The 26993-nt window shown below is 41.6% G+C and overlaps 1 protein-coding gene and 1 long non-coding RNA gene across 2 annotated transcripts in view; both read right to left on the reverse strand.

Annotated features, from left to right (window-relative positions):
- The window catches only part of LOC140425780 (uncharacterized), a 91575-nt gene extending 82586 nt beyond the window's left edge, over positions 1–8989 (reverse strand). The window contains exons 1-2 of the long non-coding RNA XR_011947998.1: positions 8793–8989; positions 3491–3633 (exon numbers count right to left, since the gene is read on the reverse strand). This is a non-coding gene — a long non-coding RNA (uncharacterized lncRNA). The remainder of the gene's footprint in view (positions 1–3490; positions 3634–8792) is intronic.
- A 3654-nt stretch (positions 8990–12643) lies between these two features.
- On the reverse strand, positions 12644–17945 carry irx1b (iroquois homeobox 1b). The gene is made up of 4 exons (XM_072509493.1): positions 17550–17945; positions 13977–14958; positions 13686–13755; positions 12644–13389 (listed from the first exon to the last, which is right to left on the reverse strand). Exons 1-4 carry the CDS (start codon positions 17778–17780, stop codon positions 13335–13337), a joined length of 1338 nt encoding a protein of 445 aa, XP_072365594.1. The 5' UTR covers positions 17781–17945; the 3' UTR covers positions 12644–13334.
- Between the last annotated feature and the right edge of the window lie 9048 nt (positions 17946–26993).

The raw sequence follows: 26993 nt of genomic DNA on the forward strand, positions 1-26993 counted from the left end.
CGATAAGGGAATAGTGTAGATGGGCTTTAGAGTGGTTTCACAGGTCGGCGCAACATCGAGGGCCGAAGGGCCTGTACTGCGCTGTAATGTTCTATGTTCTAGAAGAAGGAAGATGGATCTTCAAATACATTCTGAGGTGGAATTTGGACACCCTCTAGGGCACCTAATCTGGTAGGCCTACCTGCAGATGCACTGCTGACGCACTACTGTGATGTTCTAGGCTCCCAAGGTTGCGGGCTGCCTCCACCCCGACCTTTGCTGGCACCCCTTACTTTGTTCCAGTGAGTTCCAAATGTCTTTCACATTGGCGTGTTTTGCAGCTGGCATCAGGCCTTCATCTGCATCATTTTAACAAGACGCAAATGAGATTCGCACCATCCTATGGCAGGCTTTCAAACTATTTTGATTGAACCAGATAAACTAAATTAAATAAACTGAGGGACGAATTAAAATAGGCAGCCTCTTAACGGGATATTGCCTTAAACAAAAACAAATCACAAATGAAACTTAAAATATCAAATTAAAATGTGATTAAGAGGGTCAATAAAGCACCCAAGCACCTGTAGTGTCCAGCGGGCATGGGACGTAAATTTGGCATAGTTCCAGATGACCATAGTCTGCTTTACCCATTGCAGGGGAGAGCTGACTGATGGTGATTTAACCTGAGTATCACCACACCTCAGGTGAGGGGCAAGGTTGTGAAGGTGGGCCTTCATAAATATCCTCAGCTGGTACTGGGAATTGAACCCATGCTGTTGGCCTCACTCTGTATCATGAATCAACTGTCCAGCCAACTGAGCTAGGTCCAACCTGCTGCATCTAGTATTCACAGGCAGTCTCCCTACCAAGTACGAACCAGGCCTGAGTCTGCTTAGCTTCCGAGATCAGGCGTTTCCAGACTAGTATGGCCGAAGGCAAACAATGGTGGCTAATGTGGGGCACGAACCCACAATGCTGATATCAAAGAGTCTTCTTCCTCTTTCGACTTTATGCGGTTATACTCTGGCAGGTTTTCTAATCCACCATGGCGAGCACCAGCGGAAGATCCTGTTGTAAATTCACGTCAGCATGAAACCGATTTTTGGGCCTCCCACCACATTCTCCTCCCACACTCACCATCTAAATCTGCTGCTGGGGGCCTCTGCGAATTCTTCACTTTATTCCCAATTGGGCATATTAGGAAGCACAGGCCATGATGTTCTGGTACAAAAAAGCACATTGCGAGTGCTTGCAATTGCATGATTAATGCATCCTGTTAATGATGCTCCTTACAAGGAGGGGACAATTAATAAATCAGCTCTACTGTGGCCACTTCTGGACTGTCACACCACACAAATGGGTATACATGCAATGCAGAATGTTCAGAGAGTGGCAAATGACAACTTGAGTTAACATAGCAACTTTGACATGGCAAAGATGTCCCAAGGCATTTAACTAGGGCATGATCAAACAAAATTTGACGCCAAGCCACAGAAAGAGATGTTTCAACATATAATCAATAACCTAGCCAAAGAGGTAGATTTTAAGGAGATTCATAGAAGTGTGGAGTGAAAGTTGGAGAACTGGAGAGGGTGAAGGAAGAAATTCCAGAGCTTTGGGCCTTGGAAGCTGAAGGCAGAGCAAATAAAATTAGGAATACACAAATAGCCAAAACTTGAAGAGCAGAGACATCTCAAAGGATTCTAGGACAGGGAGTGGTTAGGTGATAGGGAGAGTTGAGACTATGGAGGAATTTGAAAACAAATGATGCTTAAGATGTAAAATGCTTCAGAAATTATTGGAGGCTACACTCTGGAGACTTTAGAGTCTTACCAGTTAGAATATTAAAATGTGCTTTATGACTACCAAGTTGGCCATTATTCTGGAGGGAAAACAGGATATATCAGGAAATGAAAGTGTGTACTTTTGTTATTTACTTTCAATGTTTCGATAATTCGGCAAAGCAATCAAAAACTTGATGGAGTGCTATGATATATACTCAGAACAGTGTAATATAAATCTTGGCAAGCTATTCTAAGACTTTAAAATGTACAGGTTAGACTATGTTTAAAATACTGGAACTTAATCCCCAATTGGGTAAACCTGGTGAGAAACTGATGTTAAACCTAAATGAGATGAGTTAGGAGGCAAGATTATAGCAGCTCAACCTTTATATTCCATTGAGAAGGCAGATAAGGGTGGTATACAAAACATTAAACAATATTGGTAAAGCAATCCCAGATATCAACTTCAAAGGAATGTGCATAATTTCAATAAGTGGAAGTCATTTCAAATTCTTGCTAGGGACAAAGTCCTCCCTCATACAAAGATAAATGTGGGAAATAATCTGCCTGGCTAGGTAATACAGAGCAAAAGATAAATAATATTTAAAGTACTAAAACCAGAAAGATGGATGGGCTTCAAAGGGCAGGATGAACATTCTGCGCCCTGGACCTTTTCTTATAGTTTGCCAAAGAGTTGATTAAATCTAATTTTAAAATAAAATCATCAATTTCTGGCAAGTTAGTTTGCATCAAAAATAGTAGCCGAAGTCTGGTGGCCTTTCATGCAGGACATTTCAATAGAACATTTTAAGAAACAACTCTCAGTGAAAAGGTTAGGAGAAAGCAAGATCTTGGAGGAGTCAAGCAAAGCAGGCTGCTTGGAAACAAGAGATGGGTTGTTTCTGATGAAAGGTTACACCTGAAACAAGAACCTTTTCACACATTGACTAACTTTCCGAGCAGTGTAGCACTTTCTGTATTTATTTCAGATTCACATTGTATTTTTAAATTCCATTTTATTTTAGCCCCATGTTCAATTTTATTCGTTTTTGTGAATTTTCCCAATTATAACTATGTTTATTCAATGCATTTTTAGCCCGAATCCATTTTAAATTTGCTATCCCCCCAAAAAAATTAAGTTTATAATTATTGCAGTGATAGTTGCATGATAGTTACAAGTAGTTACAAATGAACTTGAATAATAGTTTTCATGCAACAACAAAATAACTAAGATAAAAGCTAATTACTGCAGAATGGAATCTGAAACAACAACAGAAGATGCTGGAAATTCTCAGTGGTTCTGACAGCATCTATGGAGAGAGATTCTGACAAAGAGTCACCCAGACTCGAAATGTTAGCTTTGGGCCAGAATTCTCCGGCAGTTGCAATTAAATTTTTCAGCCGGAAGCTCACCCCTGCCTGTGGGTTTTCCGGTGGCATGGGGTGGCTTCAATGAGAACTCCCATCGACAAGCGGCGAAAGACAGAATCCCACTTCCAGCAAATGGTGTGCCAGCAAGAAACATGCGGATGGGGAGCCAGAGAATCCCGCCCTTGCCCTCTCTCCACAGATGCTGCCAGACCTCCTGAGGTTTCCCAGCATTTTCTGTTTTTGTTGCAAAATAACTAAGCCTGTTTCTTATCTTTTATGTTTAGAGATTGCAAAATGTCTGTATTTCCATATACTTAAAATGACAGTTTTATAAGAATTATGTTTATATCTCTTACCTGCTTGGTTCAAGATTTAATGAAACTTCTCTTATGCTGTTGTTATGGGGGAGACGTTTTCAGAACCCCAAAATGTATCATGGAGTTCAACCAACCTCTCCCTTTAATGGATTTGTTGCTTTTCCGAGTTCACGGCTTTTTCCCTAGGTGTGGGATTACAATTATGGACACGTGGGTTTTTAAACACAAAACACTGTTTATTCCATGAACTCAACTTAACATCTTAAATAAACATTGGATCTCTTAACACCCCTTACTTCAAAGATAACTCAGAAAATATTGCAACAGTAAATAACTCCTTAAAATGTTCCTTCAAACTTCCAAGAGACTTAACACCTTTAAACAGTATCACATCAGGTTAAAGGATATATATTTTTTCTGTAGAATGGCAGAGATATATTAGCTTGGTTGCCTCCAGCTCCAGCAAAACAGCCAGGCACTTTTAAACTGCTCTCAGCAAAACCAGCCAGACACATTTAAACTGCAAAACCAAACTGCAAAACTTGCAGCTCTCTGGAAACACACAGACACACACACACTACTTTTAAACTGAAACTAAAAACCTGCAAAATGGCTGAACTGAGCCGAGGCCACCCACTCTATGACATCACTGTTTTCTTAAAGGTACATTGCTTAAACATTCTTAAAGGCACTCTCGCATGACACTGTTCATTCAGATTTTATCCCCTTTTAGTATCTCAAAAGTTAAAAGTCTGACTGCATCAATGTTATGTTGGCTATTGGATAATATTTAAATCAACTGAATGTGACTGAGCTCTGATCAGTTCAAGTCCAATGCTTCTGCATTGGTAAATAGACTTTTAGTAGGATGAAATGAATTGCACATACATGGTAAAATTATCACCGAACGTTGGTGCGCTGTGCACGTTCGGAGGCCTAGGTGTGTGGAGCGATGCTCCAGAATATTAGAGTAACTTGAACACAAAAGAACAGATCCCCACATGTGAGTGCAATGGCATCTAAGTTAAATCACACCAGAGTTGTTGCTGCTATTTTTGATATAGAAATGTCATTAAAATTGCCACCAATTCCCCCATGCCTGCCAATTAGCTACTAAGGAATGTTGATTCTATTCAGTACCTTTATTTAGAAAATCCAATTTTATTTTGTTTCTGTTAGCACAAACATGGATGCCATAATGAAGTGTTGGTAAGGGCAGTTCATGCATTCCTACTTATAATTTATTTAAAATAAAGTGCTTTGGGGAGGCAGTGGCGTAGTGGTATTGTCACTGGGCTAATAAATCAGAGACCTAGCATAATGCTCTGAAGACACACTCGCCACTGCAGGTTGTGAAATTTGAATTCAGTAAAAATCTTGAATTTTATAAAAAGTCTAATGATGACCATGAAACCATTGCTAATTGTTGGGAAAACTCATCTAGTTCACTAATGTCCTTTAGGGAATGAAATCTGCCATCCTTACCTGGTCTGGCCTACATGTGACTTCAGACCCACAGCAATGTGGTTGACTCTTAACGACCCCCTCAAGGGCAATTCGGGATGGTCAATAAATGCTGGCACAGCCTGCGACACCCACATCCCATGAACAAATAAAAAAAGACTAATAATCACTCAGAAAACAATTAAATCATGTCTCAACAGCAGCATCAAACAATCTGTATTATATGTCCAGAAATACCAAATAAAACTCTGGCAAATATCTAACAATTTCACCTTATGTAAGGCTGGCTGTTTAGAAAGCTGAACAATTTTGATTTTAAAAAAACAACCTTGTTTCTTTTAAAGCACTGTAAATCCATTTGCTCAGTTCATCCATCCTAGGATTTGGTGCCACACATGAATTGTGATGTCTGAAATGTAATCCCATGCAATCTGCCCACCCCTTCCTTCACAAAATAACCTTAAGAAAAGTTTGCAAAGACCACCACAGTGTGTCAAAGGTCGCCTGAGCTTTCATTTTTTTCCCCCCCTATTTTTTTCTTTCTTAACTTTCACATGAGATTACAGTTACATTGTGCTGTGGAGTAAGATGCACCTAAATACAGCTGAAAGTTGTGTCAAGCATCGGTGGGTGTGGCTGCTGAACTCTGTGACTTGCTGTTCCCAGCTGGGCTATGCTATTGTGCAGAGATTCACCCAATGCACTTGTGAAACTGGATAAATGGATTAGAGGGATCAGAGATACCGCCAGCCTCTTGAAAAGGAAAGCAGCAGCTTACAGAAAGGATGACATTTGTGTACCAGGGCAGAGGGTGTGTGAATGTTCTGCCTCTGCCATAGGGACATGTGATAAACTTTTAACAGTAGTAACATCAATCCATTCTAATTCTCCATCCCAATTAAAGATTTCTTATTGGAGAATTAATTCAACCTGTTTGGAGTCATCAGCAATAAAATTAGATAAATTAAATGGGCCTATAAAGTTCACATGATTATGTTTTGTTGGATATGGTCAGCGATGTGTTTTGGAATGTGAAGACTGTCTATTTTTAAATGGCTGTTTTAACCCCACAATAACACAACACTCAATTCCACAATATAAAAGGAAGGATGTCAAAACTGAAATTAAGTGCATTTGTAGAAAAATACTCCATACATCCAGGTTGCTATATTCAGTATTCAATTATATATCATCCTAAATATACGAATCAAAATTATCCATATGTAATTATTGCTTTGTTTTGATTTGGCCTGCAAAAATATGGGTTGTGTCAAGCATTAACATACCATTTTAGTACAAATAGCATGCATTCAGCACTGAAGATCCTCTAGCTAAAAGCACTGCACAAATGGACAGTTTACAATGCAATGCATTCTAAAGAAAGCAATGTCCAATTTGAAGTCTATGTTATAAATACAGCACTGTTGAGTTTGTCTAATTTTTCTTGCACTTAACATCCATTTACATGCTTTTAGCCAATTTTATATAGACTCTAACCATTCTAATTATTCTTAACTTCAGACTGATCAGTGACTTATGTAGGTGACATATAATGTACTTCACAAATTTTCCATGATTGTGCCAACAACAAAACTATGGCATTTTAGTTCATAGCATTTCATTGAGTTTAGACATAGCTGTATAAAGTTTAGATATGGATGTATAAAGTTTAGACATAGATGTATAATGTGTAAGTTAATAATTACGTTTCTATTTGTTTTATTAAAAGCCTTGCTACCCCATTTTCCCTCAATAACGAGTCACCAGCAAGCACAGATTTGCATTATTCTCCTGAAACTTGTTGGCAGACCCATTATCTTCCACAATTTCCCCATTCCTTGTTGGGTTGTTTAGGGCCACGTTTTATGTGTTTTGTTAAACATGGGCATATGAATGATTAGAATTATTAATAATGAAAGCAACTAACACTTGTAACTCAATAACTAGGATCAATATGTGTTTGCTATGTTTAAACACATTAGCTATTTTCTACCCTTCGTTTCTTTGGATCAAGTCCATTTCAGACCCGAGGAATACACAGACCAAGATGTTTGCTGTCATTGTGGGCCATGAAAGCAGCGAATGGCTGCATCTCGTGGAGCAGATATCCCAGGTAGCGGAACCTGTTTACCTCCCTCTCCCTCATCCTTCCAGCTGGGAGGTTGGATGTTCCTCTTTCCAACGCAACACGTTCATCAATATCAAAAACACGCGGCTTTTAACCATGCGACTTTCTTCTGAGTGGCCCTTTCCCCTCTTCCCTCTTACTGCCTTCCAGGGGCTGGTTCCTCTATACTTTTGCAAAGTCTTTATTTTAACTTGACAGTATAAATTATTATTCCCAGTTTTCCAACACTGGGCCAAAGCCATTTCTATAAAGCAGAAAAAAAAACCTCAAACCGCATTAGGTTTCTGAAGTTAATATCACTTATGCATAAAACAGGTACTGTAGTTGTAATTATTAAGATTAATAATTTAAAACATTAGACAGTCACCCTCCCTGAGGCAGCCAGCTGTTATTGTGCATGTTTATTATCTTTGGTTCCACTATTTTGGATAATGCGATTGATATCCATTCATTAGCCATTTATTATGATTATTAATAATGATGTGTTTATATGTGTTTGTTGTGCCGTTGTGGAATGACTAATATAGTGTTCCATTAAGGGTTGTTATCTAATGTTTCCCATTGCCCACATCCTGGTGGGACGCAATAAAATATCGCTGCAAGGAATACAAGAATGAGGGATTCAACCGTGATTATTGCTCATTAGACACTTCACTGTACATTTATTACTAAATGAATAATTGTATCCATATAAAAACCACAGTGTTATAGCTCACGGCCAGAATAATTCACTAATCTCAAGCTGCCTTGTAACAATGCAAATAAATGCGACACCAGGAGGTTATTTTATACGTCATTGTCGAGCAAAACGTTTCGTCTGTGTGTGTAAAAGATGAAAAAAGAAGCAAATGCTATTTGTTGAAGTGAATGGGTTCAGTGAGAGATTTTTAATGGCTCTGGGTGCAATATTGAGCTAATCGGCCCGTTTTATTAATAATCATTCATCAGTTGTTTAAGTAAGAGTCTGTTTGACATTTCAGTGTTGGGCATGACTGCAGGGACTTCTCGAGAGTCATTTACAAGGACGATTGGAACTTTTATAGCGTATGATTCATAGAGTCTTAGAGTACACAGGAGCCTCGGTGCATGTTACATTAATCAGTGTCAGGGTAGTAAAACACAGAAATGAATATGAATTCACCACTTTCTACAGGAGATAAATGTGCTTGAGAATAATTGATTAATGCTTAAAAGAAGAGGGGTAAAAAACACGAAGCAAAACACCACGCCACCCATCCTCCCGCCCCGGAAGAAAAGAAACTTGTAGGAGCTTCGCTTTGGGGAAGCACTTCTCTGTCTTCACACACTGCTGCTTCTGCTCTTAGTATTTATCCAGAAAACAAACTTCAGCAATTATTCCGCTCGATTTGCAAGTGGAGGTGGGAAACGGAAGATTCTAACTAGCAAATAGGTTGATGTGAATGCAATGAGCTTTAACAATACTTCCATATATATATATATATATATATTGCGTTCGGCTATTTGGTAATGCTCAGAATTTACGCTGTTATCATTATTCCAGTCACTCCCAGTATTCGCTTCCAAATGTCCACAGATAGGAGAGTTACCGAACACATCTTTCGGCAGCAGAGTGACAGTCACATTCCTCCGCACTACTCGGCAACATTTGAGCGCATTATGTCCCTGGGATTTGCACAAGGGGGACAAAATGCGGCGAACAATAAGTGACCGCGAAGCGAACTGCGTATTCATGCAACACCAACCAGCATCGCACGGTAGCTGCCTTACCTCGGAAAACCTCCCCAAACAGCTGCCCGGCGGGCGACTTGTCTGCAGCACACAGGATTGTGAGAAAAGAAATGATTGGTCTCGGAAAAGTCGTCCCATTCTGTTCCCACACTTCTGGGAAGGGCAGAGGAGCAGCTTTGTGATGTGGACAAGTGCTGCTAGAATCAAAATTGTAGGATTAGACACGATTCTTGGGGAGTGAGTTGGGGAGCTGAATGTCTTTTTTCTCAATCTTAACCCCGAATTATTTGACTTCCGAAGTATCTCATTCGCCAACACAGGGTTTCTTCAACTCGAAATTTCTCCCACTTCCCAAAATAATCCTTCAAATCGCTCGAACTCCTTTTAACTTATAGATTTATTTATATTGAAACAGCAGATGTTTAAATGGGGAGGTGGGGGGGGGGGGGATACAATGAACAATCGGTCTCTTATTCTGGCGCTTGACCGAAAAGTTTGGGTCTTGTTCGGGCCAACGATTATTTCAAGGCTAACGATCAATTTTCCACCCCAGTTACTTCAAAAGTGGCTTGGTGTAACATGGAAGGGGCGTCCTTAACTTCGTAAAGTTTTATTGCAGTTTTATTCAATATTTTCAAGTGAAGCCTCGTTATAAAACTACCAAATGGTGTTCAAGGCTGCTGAGTGAGACAGAACCCCAATGTTCACAAAGTCTGCGGTAACGCAAGCTTTCGCCAGCTAGGATTTATATTTTAAAATCTGTGGATTATTCACTCATGGAGCTGCTCACTCACTCGTTACCGGATTTCACGATTATCTCCTAGAAGTCTGTCGCTATAACTTTTTTTTACAGAATTACTTCCCCCCCCCCCCCCCCCACCCCAAAAAAAATGCTCTGCAGTCGGCGAGGAACTGCCGCTTTAATAGCCGTGATGTCTACACAGTGAAGAACGTACAATAATGTGTTTTTAAGAATCTGTCTGTTATCGATCTAGCTATATCATCTGTCTGTCTGTCTATCCATCTGTCATCTATCTTTTTTTTACACATCACACACTCAGATAGACCGGGGAGCATAACAGCCAAGCTCCAACTCTTGGTCAGTTTCTGCTCCGGGCTGGCGGGAAGACTGAACAGGGGTAAATATCAGAAGGGAAGAGGGGGAAATATATGGGAGGCTCGGAAGCGGATCTATTTCCCAGCACGTAGATATTTGCAAACGGTTGGCGATCAGTCTTGTTTGATTTTGATGGGTTGGAAGAATTTGAAGTTATCCATTAAAAAGTTCTGCTGTAAAATCGGGACCGTGTGCGGGGGCTGAATAAATGCACAAAAGAGCGGGGGGGGGGGGGGCGGGGGAGGCTGACTTCAAATGCAACTTCTCTCCGTTCACTGGGAAGCGAATGGAATTCGAAAACTCCTTTTCAAAGTGCATCTCGGTGAGATGGACACAATCCTGTCAGAAACTGCCCCCCCCCTTAAAAAACCGAGGTGGGGGTCGATGAGAGCAGAAGGGATGGGGATAATGAGTTGTTTTTTTTCCGGAGACCCTCCTTCCACACTCGGTAAACAATTTCTGTTCCTGGAATTATTTTAATCAATGTCTAGAAAAGAAAACTTCAGCAACACAAAAAAAAAATCCACAGGATCGATTCTACATCGCTCTCAGATGAATATTTCGCCTACGACGAGAGTATTTTTTAAAAATCAAGATTCATTCTTTGTTATCCTGATCGTCTTTAAGGATAATTGGCGTCGATTGAGGCGCACTCAAACCTGCATAAAACAAATTGCAATCAATGAATGAGCAATGGGGCTGAGGAGTTATTCTAATCAAATAAATCTGAAGTGGTGTATACAAATTCCTAGACGATTAAGTGTAAGAAATCCCCTCTCAAAGAGCATGACTGGATTAAAAGATTCTCAGTGTGTTGGGGCAAGTTCGCAAAGCCCAGCAGCGATGTGGCAGTGTGCGCTGGAAAAAAAGGAACAGGCTGTAATGTTACTATAGGTGGCAGTCTGTGATTGAGTTCTCTACGTCTCTCTCGGGAATGTGCTTTTGCCGCCGTGAAAAACGCCGTGTCTTGAGTTCTCAGCGTGTAAACTGTGCCATTGCCTCTGGCTGCGTTTGGGTGACAATGAGTGTGAGGTGAACAGCTCCGACCAGCTTTCCGCTGGAATCGTTTTGCAAAGTAGCTGAAGTCGTCAAAGTGCGGAGAGCGCGCACTGGGAGTTCCTTCCGCGGTTAACGCTTTCGAGATCAAACCTTCCGTTCCACATCTTGTGTGCACAGTACGAAGTCTTACAACACCAGGTTAAAGTGTAAGACTTCGTACTGTGCTCACCCCAGTCCAACGCTGGCATCTCCACATCACATCTTGTGTGCGCAGACAGGGCCTCGCCCACGTAATTCATAGTGTAAAAATAGACAAGTCACGTGGATGGAGAAGAAAAAAAAGCAAAATATTGCAGATGCTGCAAGTCTGAAATAAAGACAAGCACATTGCCAGAAACACCCAGCAGGTCACGCAGCATCTGGAGAGAGAGAGGGTTAACTCGAGGGTTAGAAAGTTCTGATCAAAGCCCTAGACCTGAAACGCTAATCATACACTTCTGAATACATTCGACATTTCCTTTACTTCACATTAGTAACTGCGAGACTCTCTGTAACTAGATGTGTAAATACTCGAAACAATTGTGCACGCCTGCGAGCGTCCTCCACAATTAACATTTTGGATAGAAACTGGGTCTCTATCACGTGTGTAAATAGATGGAGTGTATCACCGCGAGTCTCCTCGGTGACTCAGATCGACAGTGTAGTCTTATGTGTGTGTGTGTGTATGTGCTGGCTGCCTGCCTCCCTTCCACCTCTGCTGGTATCCATAGAGGGAGCTGTAATCCCACAGATTCCACATGATCCCACTCTCAGCTGCTTCCACACAACACTCAGCTCGCCACGTCAAAATTAGCAACGTCTTCTCCCAAAGAGATGGGTTCCTGTAAGTGTGAAAAGTGAAACTCTATCTAACTGAGCCAACCTTGTGACGACGTGGAGTTTGAGGAAATTGCAGACTGTCCGGTCTACTCAAGGCTAGCGTCTATATCTTTACATAAAACTCGAATTGCACTCCGGCAAAATGTTCGCGTTCACACAATGCCATGAGCAATATTGCTGTTCAAGATATGTAAAGATAGATAGGGAGCCTGATGACTGAATACCGTACATAATTTAGGTTACTATTCTAAACGTACTTGGGACTTTTAACGTTTCATTTGTTTAATAGTTGACATATGCAACACATTTCACTTTGATTCCATTATTTTTGACGCTCGGGACAAAATCGTTTAAATACATTTGATACATTTAGAATGTTGCAAAACGACCAAGTCATTACTCTGGAGTCAACAACGCACGCCGTCACTTGTTTTCTTTTAAATTAAATAATCTGTCACACACCCCCGACAAAGACATTTTCGTTAAATATCACCATTTAAAAATGTGCCGCATATAAAGATGTCAGAATCCAATATATTTATTTTTGCATAACCTTGTGCAAATAACGGATGTGCCTAAATACCATTGAAATTGTAACTTTAGCTGTGGAGAGGAAGAGCTGTTTTCATGTGCTTGTCAGAGAGCCTTATTCCCAATGAAGTGAAATCAGCCAATCGATACACGGTGCCCTGATTCTTGTTACTATTTCATTTCACAGTTGCTATTATTTCCGATCCGTGATGAGTTTGTCTCTTATTTTCTCCCCCACCTCCCTGTTTGGACACAGCCTTCCCATATTATTTTTTAATTGCTTTAGCAGCTGTTTGCTTTATGGAGCTTCTCTCCCCCCCCCCCCCCCCCCCCCTCCACTTTTCCACCAGGAACAGCCATCTGTCGAGTGAGCAGCACCTTAAAGGTCACTGATTGGTTTCATAGGGGACCAGGAGAATAAACACTGGGACATTTACTTTGCTGAGATCCAGCCTGGGTTTGGAACAGTTTTTCTGTCCCTTTCTCGCATCCTCCCTTTTTAAAAATATGAATCATTTTCAAATAAAACAATCTTGATAGCAGCAATAGAGCTGTGAATACAAAAAAAACCTTCAGGGTGGATTTTTTATTTGGTAATGTATCCCCTCCCCATCCTTAAATATACTGACATCCTTCTTTAAAAAAAACTCTGTAAAAGGTGAACGTTTTGAAAATCAATACAAGGTCACGTAAGGTTACGTGGAGATGGGAGTTTGCTCTAATTTCTTTTAGTTTATTAGACAAAAATATATGATTTTGACAGGTTCTGCTCACGCGCTTATTTACAATTATAATCACTTTATATACATAAAAAAAACACGGAACGTGGGAAAAAAATAATTACCAAACCCAATAATGATCGCGTCAAGGAAAAATAATCAATTAGAATAACACGTGCTGATATGTTACAATGTCAAATAAATCGTTACATATTTGTCAAGTTTTTTTTTGAAAGGGTTTTTGTTGTTGCCCGACACAAGCGGCAAGAAAAATGAAGTTAGTTTTTTTTAATGTTCTTCTTTCTTGTCATATTTTTCTCTCTCAGTAAAACTTCCTCAGACGGAAGAGATGGTTGTTAAAACTCGCGTTCCTTCTTGCTGAGGCCGTGATCTGCAAAGGACAAAAAGCGCGCACACCATTAAGTGACCAGCCAAGATCAGATATTGTGGAAAGACATTCTGTACTCTGAGGGAGGCGAAAAGAAAATCAAAAACAAAACTCCAGACACAACAAATAGCTTCTGCTATGGCCGAATACATAAACATTGACGGATAATCCCAAAACATTTCTTCTTTAAAACAACTAAATCAACCTTGCGAACATTATAAAACAGAGCTGTTCAGTTCAGCGAGGTGAGTCATTTTGCTGTTGCTGTTGTTGTGGTGGTGTTGACTGTTAAAACTCACCTTTCATTTACGGGCTGAAATGATATTTTTAGCTGCTGTGATGGAGTTTCGCCTGGAATACATTCTCTTTCTGGAAAATAAAAGAAACATCCCGGATCAGTGTCCCGGCACACAACAAAAAAAAAACACACAATTTGAGTGTTGGAGTTAAAATGCAAGTTTAGAGACAAGGGAAACGGAGGCGTTTGCACTTTGAGGTTCAGTTACTTTGCTCGAAACCGCCACAGACGAGTGTTGAATATATAACATTAAAAATGTAAAGCTCACAGGAGGGTTGTGTGTGTAAAATACCTGTGTGTTTTGGGCTGGGGATGTCTGTTGATTTTTCATTGCTCACTGCTCCCAGGGCTGCTGTTAGCACAGAAGGCTGTTGCTGCTGAGGATGATGATGATGATGGTGATGATGATTTACACCCAGAAACGACCTGACATTTAGCAAAGAGTTCTGGCCTAGGAAAGCGCCGTTTGTCCAGTTGTGAAACTTGCTAATTTGACAAGTATAGAGTCCGTGGTTTGAGAGGAACGCTGGGTGCTGGATGGTCGACGGCGTGTGACTGGTCGGAGATGGTTTCTGGGCACTGTCTGGACTGGTCGCAGTCTCTGCCAAAGACCAGATTTTGGGTTTGCTATGATTTGGGATTAGCAAGTTCCCCTGCCCTAGAGATATCCCCCTGGTGCTGTTGCTTTCAGCGACATTTCCATCCACTCTGTCCGTCTCCTTTGCCTTACTATCACCTTCAGATCCCTGCAATGTCCGATCGCGCTCTCTCTCCATATCCGCTTTCTCCTCCTCGTTAATGAAATTCAGCTTTTCCTCCTCTTCTCCGTTACTTTGCTCCTCGTCGTTTTCGTCGATTTTGTCGATGTCGATGCTTTCCAGGTCAATCTCCTCATCCTCCTCTTTTTTCTCGTTCTCCCCTTCTGTGTCGCTGCCGTAGAGAGTGCCGTCGTCTCCTTTACTCCGGGCACCCCAGGTCATTTTATTCTCTTTCTTGAGTCTCCTCCTGGCGTTGGCGAACCAGGTGGAGACCTGGGTCAGGGTCATCTTGGTGATGATGGCCAGCATGATCTTCTCCCCTTTGGTCGGGTAAGGGTTCTTCCTGTGCTCGTTCAACCAGGCTTTCAGGGTACTTGTGCTCTCCCGAGTAGCGTTTTTGGGTCTGGCCGGGTCTCCGTATTGAAATTGTCCATAGGGATAATAAGCAGGAGCCGCGTGTGCTGCAAATGTGGCCGGGTGAACCCCAGGGTTATCCTTCAGTTCATACTGCGATCCCTGCAACAGAAACACACAAAGGGTGGTGGTGGGTGGAGGCAGGGGAGGGGGGGGGGGTTGTGGAGAGAGGAGAAATGTTAAAATAAGGCCAAGTTTTTATCTTATATTATCTAAAGCCGGTCACCTGTAGTCAAAATTCGTCAGAAGTACAAGCAACACACAAGCAATTCCAAGTTATGGAACACCAATGCGTCTTCAGACCTCAATCTGCTCTTCATAAGAATTAATATCAAGTTTTGAAGCCGGAAAATTTTCTTAAATACAGAAGTGAATTAAGATTTCCACAAGACAAACAATAGGAGAAGTCTGCCTGCAACTACTGTATAATTAAACCAAACTTCAGTATCTTAAAATAGAACTTAAACAAACTCACATTTAGTCCAAAACGGCTGCACACATCATTCGCAATGAATTATATGTGGCATGACTGTTTGTGACCAAAGCTCACAATTATAAATAGATATCTGGGAATTAGTTATTGGAAAACGTATATCCTATATTTAAGCCCGATACTATGACTTTAAATTGTGAAATCAAATGGGCTGTAATGTTATACACCTTTAAACTGTGATCTAACCTGAAGGGATAGAAATCAACCCCAAGTTACTGTACCATCTTGTCTTTGTGAAGCTGCTTATTCAGACCTTCACAGCAACAACATTAACAAAGTTGAGCCGCTGGTTTAAGCCATTTAGTGTTCAGGAGACTCACTTTTCAAGTCTGCAGTTTTAAAATAGTTCACTCCGTTTATTTTCAATATTGAACCGTTGGTTTGAAATTAAAAATAAATAATTATGCGGGGTTAGGATAAGAGGACGGGAAATTTTCCGCACGATTGCGTTCTTGCAGGTCCAAATAAAACAAAACATCACATGGGTATTTTAGAGGTGGAAAGAAAAGTGAGAATTTTCAGATGTCTGGCTTGAGTGTCCTCTGTCTACTTCTGCTCTTAGAAAGATATTTTGCCTTGAATTAAAAAGTTGGGAAACATGACATCATTCAGTTCCCGCTGAGATGGCCGCACTGTAAATAATGCAAAAGAAAGCGGTCTCTTTATGGATCCAGATTATTCTGATGTGCAATACATTCAGAAATACAAGCTGCAGTCACCACAGATAACAACCCCTTATTTCAAGCGTCTACTGCTTTAAACTTGGAAATCTTTATATCCACTCTTCTCTTTTGTCCTTAATAAACAGCGTGCAGTTTCAGTCTTACACAGGCCAACTTTATCTCCAAATTAGATACTCTTTTTGAGTGACCATCGAAATGTTCACAATATGTGGTTATATGATGTGCACCAGGACATTTGATCAAAACAATTATAGATAACCTCAACTGTTTTGGGGAAGCAACGTGAATTTAAATTCCACGGCAGTACATGTTATCTGTTCCAAGAGGAGATTGAACTGGACGCCTGGATTATTATCAAGCCAACAGGAAATCTTCATAACAAACTACAGGATCAGTGGCCACCATTCAAAATTTTGTAGATAATTGTCTGGGCTGATATCAAAAATCTCCCTGCATTTCTCCAGTCTCGGTATGAGAGGATTGCACTTGTACCCTGATAATATATGCAAAACCCTTATTCCTAGAAGCAGGAGTTCATTATCCAGATCGTCAAATTTGCCTAATTATTGGATTGGTCGAAGCAAGGGTGAATCCAACAAGAGAGCGATTGTCTTAAAGCGAATAATGATTGATGCTTAAAGCTCCAAAAATCAAATTTGAGCCCAGTTTGCAACGATCCTTGGTACATTTTCATTAAAAATCAGTATAGATTCGGTTGATTTCATCCTTGAAACTTTTTTGTTGCATTTTATCAGTGCCGTTTCACAACAGTAATTGGAATAATAATAAAAAATTGAATAATATTGTTCAGTCGCATCGGCAGCAGGAAATAAAGCGAGATGGGTTCATTTTATGAATGGTGTGGCTGTGACAGGTTAAAACAAAGCTCCGTGTCGAATTGAGGATTGCATTAACTGCAGGCTCAAGCAAAACTCACGCAACTTTGGCCTACTTTGTCTGAAATGATACTAAAACAACAGGAACTGCCAGGTATACCAAGGAGGTGACCACGTCTAATCAGCAAATACAACGATAAGACTTTCTTGTTAACGACAAGAACCAGGATATATAGCCAGGCCAAAAAAGAATGTCAAACTTTTCCAAGCTGGCTTCTAATTCTCTCTCTACCCACGGGACTAATATTTTGTTTTGCACTGTAATCCGGCACCGTGGCTCTTCAACTTTTAATTTCTTATTTATGGCATTAATTTCAATTAAAAAAATAAGGAAGGCATGATGATCGCCGTTTACTGATACCACATTAAGCAATGAAAAACACAAGCGCTCAGACAGTGCCTCGGTGCTTTATAAACTCGGGTATTATCACTACAGATCGCTTTGGTTATAAATGAGAAATACAACTCTTTCTCACCTCATGCCTGTTAGGATCTGCCCGATACAGATATTTGACGAAACTTTACTGCGGCTGTACAATTGGAATGTTTTGTTTCAATTATTTATTTTATCGTTTCGGCAATGAACCGCACAAAGTGTGGCAAAAGGCTGATCGCACTTACCATTTGGGAGAACATGGTGAGGTCGGTTGTGTAGGGGAGGAAAGCGCTGTAGTTCTGGGCTGTGTAAGGGTTTGCGTACATTCCCAGCACCGAGGTTACAGCAGCAGCGGCGGGGTTAGCCCCAAGCTCGGCTCCTCCTCGGGAAGAAGCCAGCACTCCCTGCCGATCGGCAGCGTACACAGCCTGGCTCGCACTTAAATACTGAGGGTACCCGAGCTGAGGGAAGGCCATCTCCCCAGAAGAGATCTTCACCAACTCAGAACACAGAGAAAGGCAAAATGACAGGATACAAAAACTCGCTTCCGATCGCCTCCAAATCCCGTCTCTTTTTGTCGTGGCCCGCGGAATCTCCCTGTAAGCGATCTGATCGCCAATTCAACTCCAACTGATGTGTCTGCCCATAGGTCCTGGCAGATCCGTAGATATCATTTGAAGTTGATGCTTTGACTGACAGGTCACTTTAGCGGCAAGCCCCTCCTAGTTTGGAACATGTGGCTTCGCACGGTTGGGCCACTTTGTGTTGTGTTAAATGTTCTGCATTCGGATCTATTCAGTGAAGCACCCACTGGTGTATGACAACCTGTCTACATGATCTTACAGCTGTCCAACATTGTTTTTTCCCCCCTCTTCTTAAACCTTCCCGTGTCCCTTTTTTTTGCACAACCTCTCGGGTTGTTTTCTACATCCCCCCACCCCCTCCCCCCAATAAAACAAATGTCAACAACTCGTACTAGCCTACAGCTATTATACACGCACAATGTAGTAATATAAACAAGACCATGAAACACATCTTGCATTGGACTGAGATTTCGAGAGAAGGAACTGATTTACAATAAGCAAAAATGCACATAATTACCGTTTACCCAAATTACAGCAAATATACGCGAATAAAGTATTGGAAATACTATGAAGGGCCACATAAAATATCCAGTGAAATAACGAATACTAGAGAATGAATTATTCACATATTGTGAAACAGATCGGACCGCCAACGTGTTCCATATTACCAGCACAGAAAGGACCTTGCGTTTGCTATTCTTTTGGTGGTATTTATGTTTATCTGGCGTCACCTTGCTCACAACTGCTGCGTTTATTTCTTGTTGTCTTCCAACAGTAAACCGAGCAGCGCACTATCACGCTTGTTTTTGTTGTTGCAGACTTTTAGAAATTGACAAACTTATTTGAGGTCATGAAATCAGGTATACCTTCCTGAGGTTACGTCTTCCTGTCTATCCATCGGCACCTGCCCTGTTTGCAGGTAAATGGGGAGGTGGAACACTTGCTTCAGAAACCGTCAGAGGGTGGGAGGCGGCACTAAATCTACATGACATTTAATGATCACTAAACTGCACCCGGATTTTCAAATGGTCATAAATTTCAAGAATTTAATTTTGTGATTATTGAAAATAAGGAAACCGTGTCTGCGGCCACTTTCCCTCGTAGATCCCTCGGTGGAACTTGCGTCCAGACAGTTGAGCACAAGTCACAACAGCGGTCGCATTAATTTGATTGTTGGTGCTAAATAATGAATGCCATCCAGAGAGTCCCAGACTTTATCCCCAACCCCTCATCCCAAAAAGCGGGGGTTGTGCGTTGAAGGAAGAAGGTTTGTTTTATGCAAGAGCAAACTGTCGTTTAAAAATAACTTGAAAGAAGGAAGCAGCGACTAATCGCATAGATAAACATGCGTCTAATTGTACACACATTTAGATAGACCCACATTTAGATAGGCATATAATTACAGTCCACTGTTTAACTAGGGATCGCTAGTACCCCTTTCTGAAATGTTTCCAGTGTCGGTCTGACTGAACAATGATTCGGCGCCTCGAGAGTGTTGGTTGATATTCTAAAGTAAATTTGCTGGCGTTTGGGACCTCACATTGGTCCAGTTTTGAAGTTCAGTGTGTAACCTACACCCTCTGACATCGGTTCAGAGTTGATTACTCGCAACTTACCTAAAGTATCGTTGCTCGGCCGCAGGGCAAGTTTGCCACTTAGTACATCCATCAATCACACCACAACTTCTTATATATATATATACAAACTCCCATCACATTCTAACTCCATGGTTAGAAAATTAAATATGCTATCGTTCTCCAAAACGATACGCAACTTTTCCATGCCGCCCAAAAATTACAAATTAGTTTCGAGAAAAGCCAATGTACATAAAAGGTTCCCTGGATGTTCTATGCCGGATTTCCTTACTTTTTTGTTGTAACGCTGTTTTATTTTCATCACGGAAACCAGCACGCAAAACCGGAACGCCCTTGTTAGTGGGTGAATCACAGCAGACAACTATCATCTCTGTTGGCAATCCACCAGCATCTGTATGTGAGTAAAATTTTAAAGACCTGGAATAACTGCAACTTGAATAAGGCAAAGACGTCTCAAACTAGTGGAAGGCACCAGTAGGTGACCAAACTGATATCAACAGGAAAATGCAGGGCAGATAAAGACAACCTATTTCCACTGGTTGGGGATTCTAAAACTAGGGGGCATAGTCTACACATTATAGACAGGCCGTTCAGGAGAGATGTTAGGAAACACATCTTCACTCAAAGGGTGATAGAGATTTAGAACTCTCTCCCACAAGCAGCAGTTGAAGCTAGCTGGAACAGTTGTTCATTTTAAATCTGAGAAAGATAGATTTTTAAGCAAAGATATTAAGGGATAAGGGCCAAAAGCAGGTATATGGAGTTGGACCACAGATCAACCATGATCTAATTAAATAGCGGGGCAGGCTTGAGGGGCTGGATGGCCTACTTCTGTCTCAATGCTCCTAAAATAACAACAGAGATTATATGAATGTTGGAGATCTCGTTGCAGAAGAAGAACGCGTCTAGCAAGCAGAGTGGGGATGCCAGGGTCCTATGAAATAAACTAAAGGCCTCGGGACAAATCTACTGCGAAAAGGATAAAAACAGATCAGATTGTAATAACTGGCATTGAGTAACTTTACTGGTAATCTCAGGGAAAGTGCTTAAAATTGTGTTACTGTATGAAAGTAAATTTACAGGACGCAGGAAGCTTGGGGGGTTGGATGGTTCGAAACAAATCATGCAACAATGAACTTGTGATACACCGCAATAACAGAGAAAGCGACGAACACAAAAAATAAATGTTAAAGTTAACACTAACTTGACTGATTTCGAAAATGTATTTGATAGCCTGGATATGTTCACGCATGGTGGACTGCTTAGTGGTGTGGGTTTCCTCAAAAGTACCTTATACATTCTTCATGAACGCTATGATGGAATTGAATGAATGTTATGTTAAAGTAGACGATGGAACGACAATATGGTTCAAATTCAGTACCTGTAGCCAGAAAGAACATGCCTTACTGGCCTTGTGATTTAGGCAAACAGTTTACTTGGGAAATGACTGAAGATTGAGAGGACAGATGGAGCATGGAGTACAGGCTTGGGAGTCTTGATGGTTCTTAGATGATGCAAAATTGCTACCGAAAACGTTAAAGAAATCCGACATGAACAGAACTGGAGCAAATGTTTTATTAAATGTTTGTTATGTCAAACTACAACTTACGACAATTAATACACAAATTCAAATTCTGGACAGAGACACGCCCTCTGCCTTGAAATAATACCCAGCATTTTCTAACATTGTATATGTTACTGCACTGTACATCTGCACTGAAAATGCTATGATTCTATGATACCGGTGGTAATCAAGAATTGACAAAAACCATTGAATATCTGGAGGAATAATAAATTAACCCTTAAAAAGAGATCAAACCATACAGATGTCCTGTTGTATTCACATTGTTGTATGGTCCTGAAATGTGGTTAGTGTCAATGGTTACAGAGAAGAAAGTTGACACTTTCATATCTTTGTAAGACATTCAGCGTCAGAATAGGCTAAGAGTGTCAGAAAAGGTACCAACTGTAAAGTCAACCCATCTCAATTGCCTTGGACATGTGACGCGTGTCCTGAATGCAAGGCCCCAGTATCTCAAAGCACACACTGACGTGGCAGCTGGGTAACCTGTCAAAGCAGCATCCAGGAGGACCTCCTGGAACAGGCACAATCTGAAAAAGGTCAGGAGCTCGCGACAAATGGAGAAAAAAAATGATGGAAAAACGCAACAGGCCTGGCAGCATCCGTGGAGAGAAACGGGGTTAACGTTTCGAGTCCTGGTGACTCTTCCCGCTAGCTAGGAAGGGCCATGACCCTCCACTATATGAAAGATATACACAAACTGCCTGACTGGGAGATAAACAGACAACATGCAAAGCTCCCGAAGGCTTGGTTCACAGACAATAGCAAAGCAGGTTATGAACAGGTTGTTAAAGGGTTGCTTTGTTTCTTTAAAGTGTGTGAATATTATTCACCTGTGCAGTGGATGTGTGAATTGCATTCGATGACACATATTATAGCCGTATGTAAAGAGATTTTAATTGCTTTGAATATATGTCGATGGGAAGATCAGCAAAGTTACAGCACCGAAGAAGGCTGTTTGTCCCTTTTTGTCTCTGAAAGTAACTCGCCTAGCCCCACTCTCCTGCCGTTTCCTTGTATCCCAGTTCAATTCCCCCTTTGAATAATCGTCCAACTCGCCTTCAGGTGCCCAGTATCAGAAAAGTACTGCTTGACCCGTCATACAGTTCAAGCTTTGTGGTCAAATAGGATGAGTGTTACAAAGCAGATAATGGGCATGGCATTTTTTCGAAAAAAAACTGCTCTATAAAAGTACGGGAAGTATTATCACAAAAGTAATTAAAGAACAACTTGATAAGAATGCTGTAATTATGATCCATTCAACTAGCTAAAGCAATAATGGAGAGTTAGCAAGACTGAGATCTGCTTAAATGACCTGAAGCGGGAGAGGAAAGCGATGGGAATCAGCGGAACCAATCAATAGCTGCGGGGACTGGGCTGATAACTTGTTGGGTAGAATTGCTGGAGGCTGGAGGTGGCAGTCATAAAACGTTCAGTTCGGAGAAGCTGCTGATGACAATGATGGCGACTGCAAACACCTCAAGCTGCGGGATGGAGCAATGAGAACATTTTAGGCAATATCATAGCTGGGGACGGTAAATAGAACATTTGTTCATATAGTGTCCTTAACGCCATTATATGTCCCAAGCTCGTGTCTGGTGTTGAAAGAGCCGATGGAAAGCTCACAAGTGAGGAGTGGCAGTCTTGGCTGGGTGAAATTGTGACTGAGCAATAATCATTATGATTATTGAACACATATCAGATCATGGCCCTTTCAAACTATGGTTAGCAGTGGTGACACAGCCCCATCGTGTAAGGATCGTCTGGTAGAGCTCATATAATAATATAATTATCTTTATTGTCACAAGTAGGCTTACATTAACACAGCAATGAAGTTACATTGAAAAGCCCCTAGTCGCCATATTCCGGCGGCTGTTCGGGTACACAGAGGGAGAATTCAGAATGGTCAAATTACCTGACTTTGGGTCTTTGTGTACTTGTGGGAGGAAACCGGAGCACCCGGAGAAAACCCATACAGACACGGGAGAACTTGCAGACTCTGTGCAGACAGTGACCCAAGCCGGGAATCGAACCTGGGACTCTGAAGCTGTGAAGCAACAGTGCTACTCACTGTGCGACCGTGTTGATATCAGAACCCGTGCGCAGGCTCCTATGGATAACAAGCGGGTTATAGCACTTATGGATGTACATGATAAAACTGTCCGTTATTGCAAAAAGGTCGGTGGTGTATGATATTGCCAAGACTGTCTGGCCAATAGAAGCTATTTCGAAGGGTGCTCTGAATACACTCTTGCTTGTTAACATGGAACATGCATTTGAAATGCAAATCTCGAGCACCTGGAAGGAAATACCATGCCCAATATTTCAAGCACGCCCACGTCAGGTTGCTGAACTCTCAGCCCGCCCTTGGCATTGCTCGGTTCCTTGGCGGTCTCCAATCGCCACGTGCCCCACTCGCCAATGCTGTCGGCAGCTCCGGCGTCTGATCCGGATCTCGAGCCCCCCTGAAAAGGTTCCTTTATTGTTTCAACACCTTGAGAGGAACGATCTGCAAACAGGGGCAGCCCGTGACAGACACCCACGGAGAACAAGGAATAATTCTGCTCCGACTCGACCACACAGCTGTGCACACATTCCCATTGAAACAAACTTCTGCCAACATACAGTTGCAGGTTTCTGCATTTCAGCTCCAATCCTGGCACAAGATCAACAAAATATGGCAAGTTTAGTTATCAACCTCGCCGATCGCTGAGATTTGGGGTTTAATCTAATCGTTTACACCGGAAGGCCTGGCTTCAGGAAAGTTTTGGGCTGTGTATTTGTTACGAACATCTTGCTTCGCGACAGGTGAAACCCCAGGCTGTGTAAACACTAAGTGGAGACATGTCGCCTTCAAGTACTTGGCTACTTCTGCACCGTTCCCCGTTCCCCCACATTCTATGGCATGATGAGTAACGCCTTACACAATGTCTAAAATGTAAGCCAGCCATTTTTAACTGCAGAGGCACGTTTCAGTAAATCCTTGAAACAAACACACTTACTAATTAAGTAATAATTAATGAGGGGTGGCGGAGTTATTTGTGAATACAAACTGCAAGCACACCTTTTTCTGCCAATCAGCAGGCAGCTAGTAGGTCATGGAATTACTTAATTTCCATTAGTCATGTGAGCTTCACTTTGCCCCTCCTCTCCCTATGGTTAGCAATTTAGTGTCACTATCATTTGGCTTGGGGCGTCGAAGCGATTGCTCTGGCCAGCTGCAGTTGTCTGTCAGTCCATTTCTTCATTGTCCTGGAGGGCTGTGCCTGTGCATTTTTTAATTTGTTTGTGCTTGTACGCGGCAATCAATTCCGTTTGGATAGAAGAGCATTGTAAATTCCTATGGTACAGGTGTAGCTCCTCCGTATCCGATTGCTTGCGAGCACTCTCCAAGCGCGCAACGTCTTCCCAAATGAAACCACTGAATGTAATTCAGCCAGGCTGTCAACTTGAAACAGCCAGGAGGTAGCAGATCACAGCACTATGTGGGAGTTTTCACTCTTCACATTACCCTTTATCCACTCACCGCCACCTCCCTCCCTCATTACTACTAATTCTATTATGAGACTCCGAACAAGTTACACATTCTCAATCCACATATGCTGCCAATATGCGCAAGTGTCCTTCCAAATCGATAATCGGAAGCCCTTAAAAGGAGGGTTATAAATCGGCTTTAAAAATAGGGAGGACAGATAAAGACCCGCACTGCTTAACAGCTTGGCTGCTTAACAAAGCCAATATTCTGTAGGGCTCCCCCTCTAGTATTTAAAGAATTCAATATGGTGGCTTTTAAATTAAGTGAAAGTGCAGAGCGAATGCAAAACGCTTTATTTAATGACATCTTCATTGGTTACATTCAGCCCTTCAAGGATTACTGATGGCTCAGGCTGCTCTGCCGGTTTTAATTGCCAGCCAACGTTGTCCGTGCGCTGATCCCGACAAGAGCGACTTGCAAATGAAGATACAAAACCTCTGGATAACCCAGCAGCAGCAGCTGCCCGCGTTTGACCGCAGCACCCTCCACTTTCCTTCGCTCAGTACACGTGGAAAGCCTGAACGGCATAAACTGGGGCTCTCTATTCTCAGATCCCCAAGCATGACCCATATATTTGCTATTTCAAGGAGGGGAGTCGGTGCAGAACATCACAGCAACATTCCTGATCTCGCTGACTGTACTAATTTACTGCACTTATATAAAATAGATATTGTGTCCTCTGATGCATCCATGTGTTGCTGATCTGCTGGGAATTTATCGCCCTATCTATGATAAATCTTGCTGAGTCCCAAGATTTGTACAATAAAAAAGTACTGGTACACTGGAGCGAATTTCAGATGAATTATTCTTTCAGGTAAAATATTAAATATTAAGCAGCCAATCTTCCTTAAACACATTAAGAATTAGCATTTTGAGAGGACCCCGGGAGTGATGAACATCGAAGAGGTCAAAGTGAATTTGACATTGTGCCGCCCTCGTTAGGTGTTTTTACTAAATTATTTAGTGGTGCACTTCTGACAGTGTCGGGGGTCACTGGTATTATGCCAGCGGAGCTGTGCTTCCCCTGTTCTATACATTTTGTTCTACACAATATTAACTATCAGTCTCCACCCTACCCTACCCCCGCACCTCAGACCCAAGGCATCCGTTTAATAAAATGTACATTACCGTGATATTATTAATGCAACCTCCAAATATATGGTGAACAGGCTTTGTGAACTCTCCCACAAATCAATCCATGATGCATCCTCAACATTTCTGCGGCTAGCATTGTGCAATCCGGGGCATCATGAAATGATGTTGACAGATTTCAGAATAAAATGCCTCTTTTCAAGGATGAAAATAGAAGGAACCGCAAGAATGCCGCCCAGGCAGAGGAGTGAAATCCTGAATTGAACAGGTTTATGTGATATTTCCTAAGCCCGCATTGAAAGGAGGGCAAATTCACTTTATTGCGGTTCACGCTCTTTCTGGTGACACAATGGCGGAAAATGCAGGTTTAAAATGCAATGTTGGTGGGGGGCGTCATCCTACCTAGTGAATTAACCAGACAAAACAGCCATTAAGGCGCAAGTGTCCACAAGGTGGTACAGCTTGTTTCGGCAACACATTTTGACAAAGCTTGCATTGGACAGGTAGATAGTCAGATAGGCAAAGAAGAATTCATTAATAAAACATAAATGATTTCTATATACATACTCCAGTAAATTTCAGGGCTTCTGGTAGTTCCTTTAAATTATATTTCATTTCAGTGCATTGCTTTTAAAAAACATTTCAAAGACGGAGTTGGTGCAGGTACAGAGTTCCTGGGAGTGCGCAGTTCAAATGACAGGCCAGCTATATCAGCAAGGCTATGCTTACATATTGAAATAACGCATCCATTTTCCCTCCATGCGATTAATTAAACGTGCAGCTTGGAGAAAATCTTTGTGAAATCCTGATTGATAATACTTTGGGCAAATGTGCACTTTGACGGTCTGAGCAAGTGGAGGCAAAACAAAACAAAAAAAAACTTTTCAGCTGTTAGTGTGGGCCCAAGTTATTCTGGAGCTGGAATCGCCACCGGGAATCCTGGTGATGGATTTTCGCTTTCGAGCCGCTGAAGAGAATTCCACCTGATAATTCGCACTCAGGCTTCCCAGAAATCCGCACCCTTTACACGAGTGCTAAATGTGAAGTAAATAGTTATTCTTTTTTCTGATATAGATTGGGTCAGTTATATATTGCACGTCGCTTTTCCCCCCAAATAATGACAATTTATGTATATTTCTCCTCTCTAAGACAGGGCCCGACAGCGAAACAATACTCCCGCCAGTTTGCTTATTTATTACCCTTTGGGTCGTGATATCAGCCCCATTTGGGAGCAAATAGTCCCATAGGTCTAATGATGTAAATGTAATGCGGTATATTGGGATGCTGCTTTGCGAGTTGCC

This window comes from Scyliorhinus torazame, chromosome 6 (assembly GCF_047496885.1).
Source record: "Scyliorhinus torazame isolate Kashiwa2021f chromosome 6, sScyTor2.1, whole genome shotgun sequence".
NCBI lineage: Eukaryota > Metazoa > Chordata > Chondrichthyes > Carcharhiniformes > Scyliorhinidae > Scyliorhinus > Scyliorhinus torazame.

Coding starts and splice junctions, on each gene's coding strand:
- irx1b (XM_072509493.1), bottom strand. CDS start 17,780: ATGGCCTTCCCTCAGCTCGGGTACCCTCAGTATTTAAGTGCGAGCCAG. Junction 13,756..13,976: donor CCCCAGCCCAAAACACACAG/GTATTTTACACA, acceptor TTTATTTTCCAG/AAAGAGAATGTATTCCAGGC. Junction 13,390..13,685: donor TTTCAGCCCGTAAATGAAAG/GTGAGTTTTAAC, acceptor TGTCCTTTGCAG/ATCACGGCCTCAGCAAGAAG.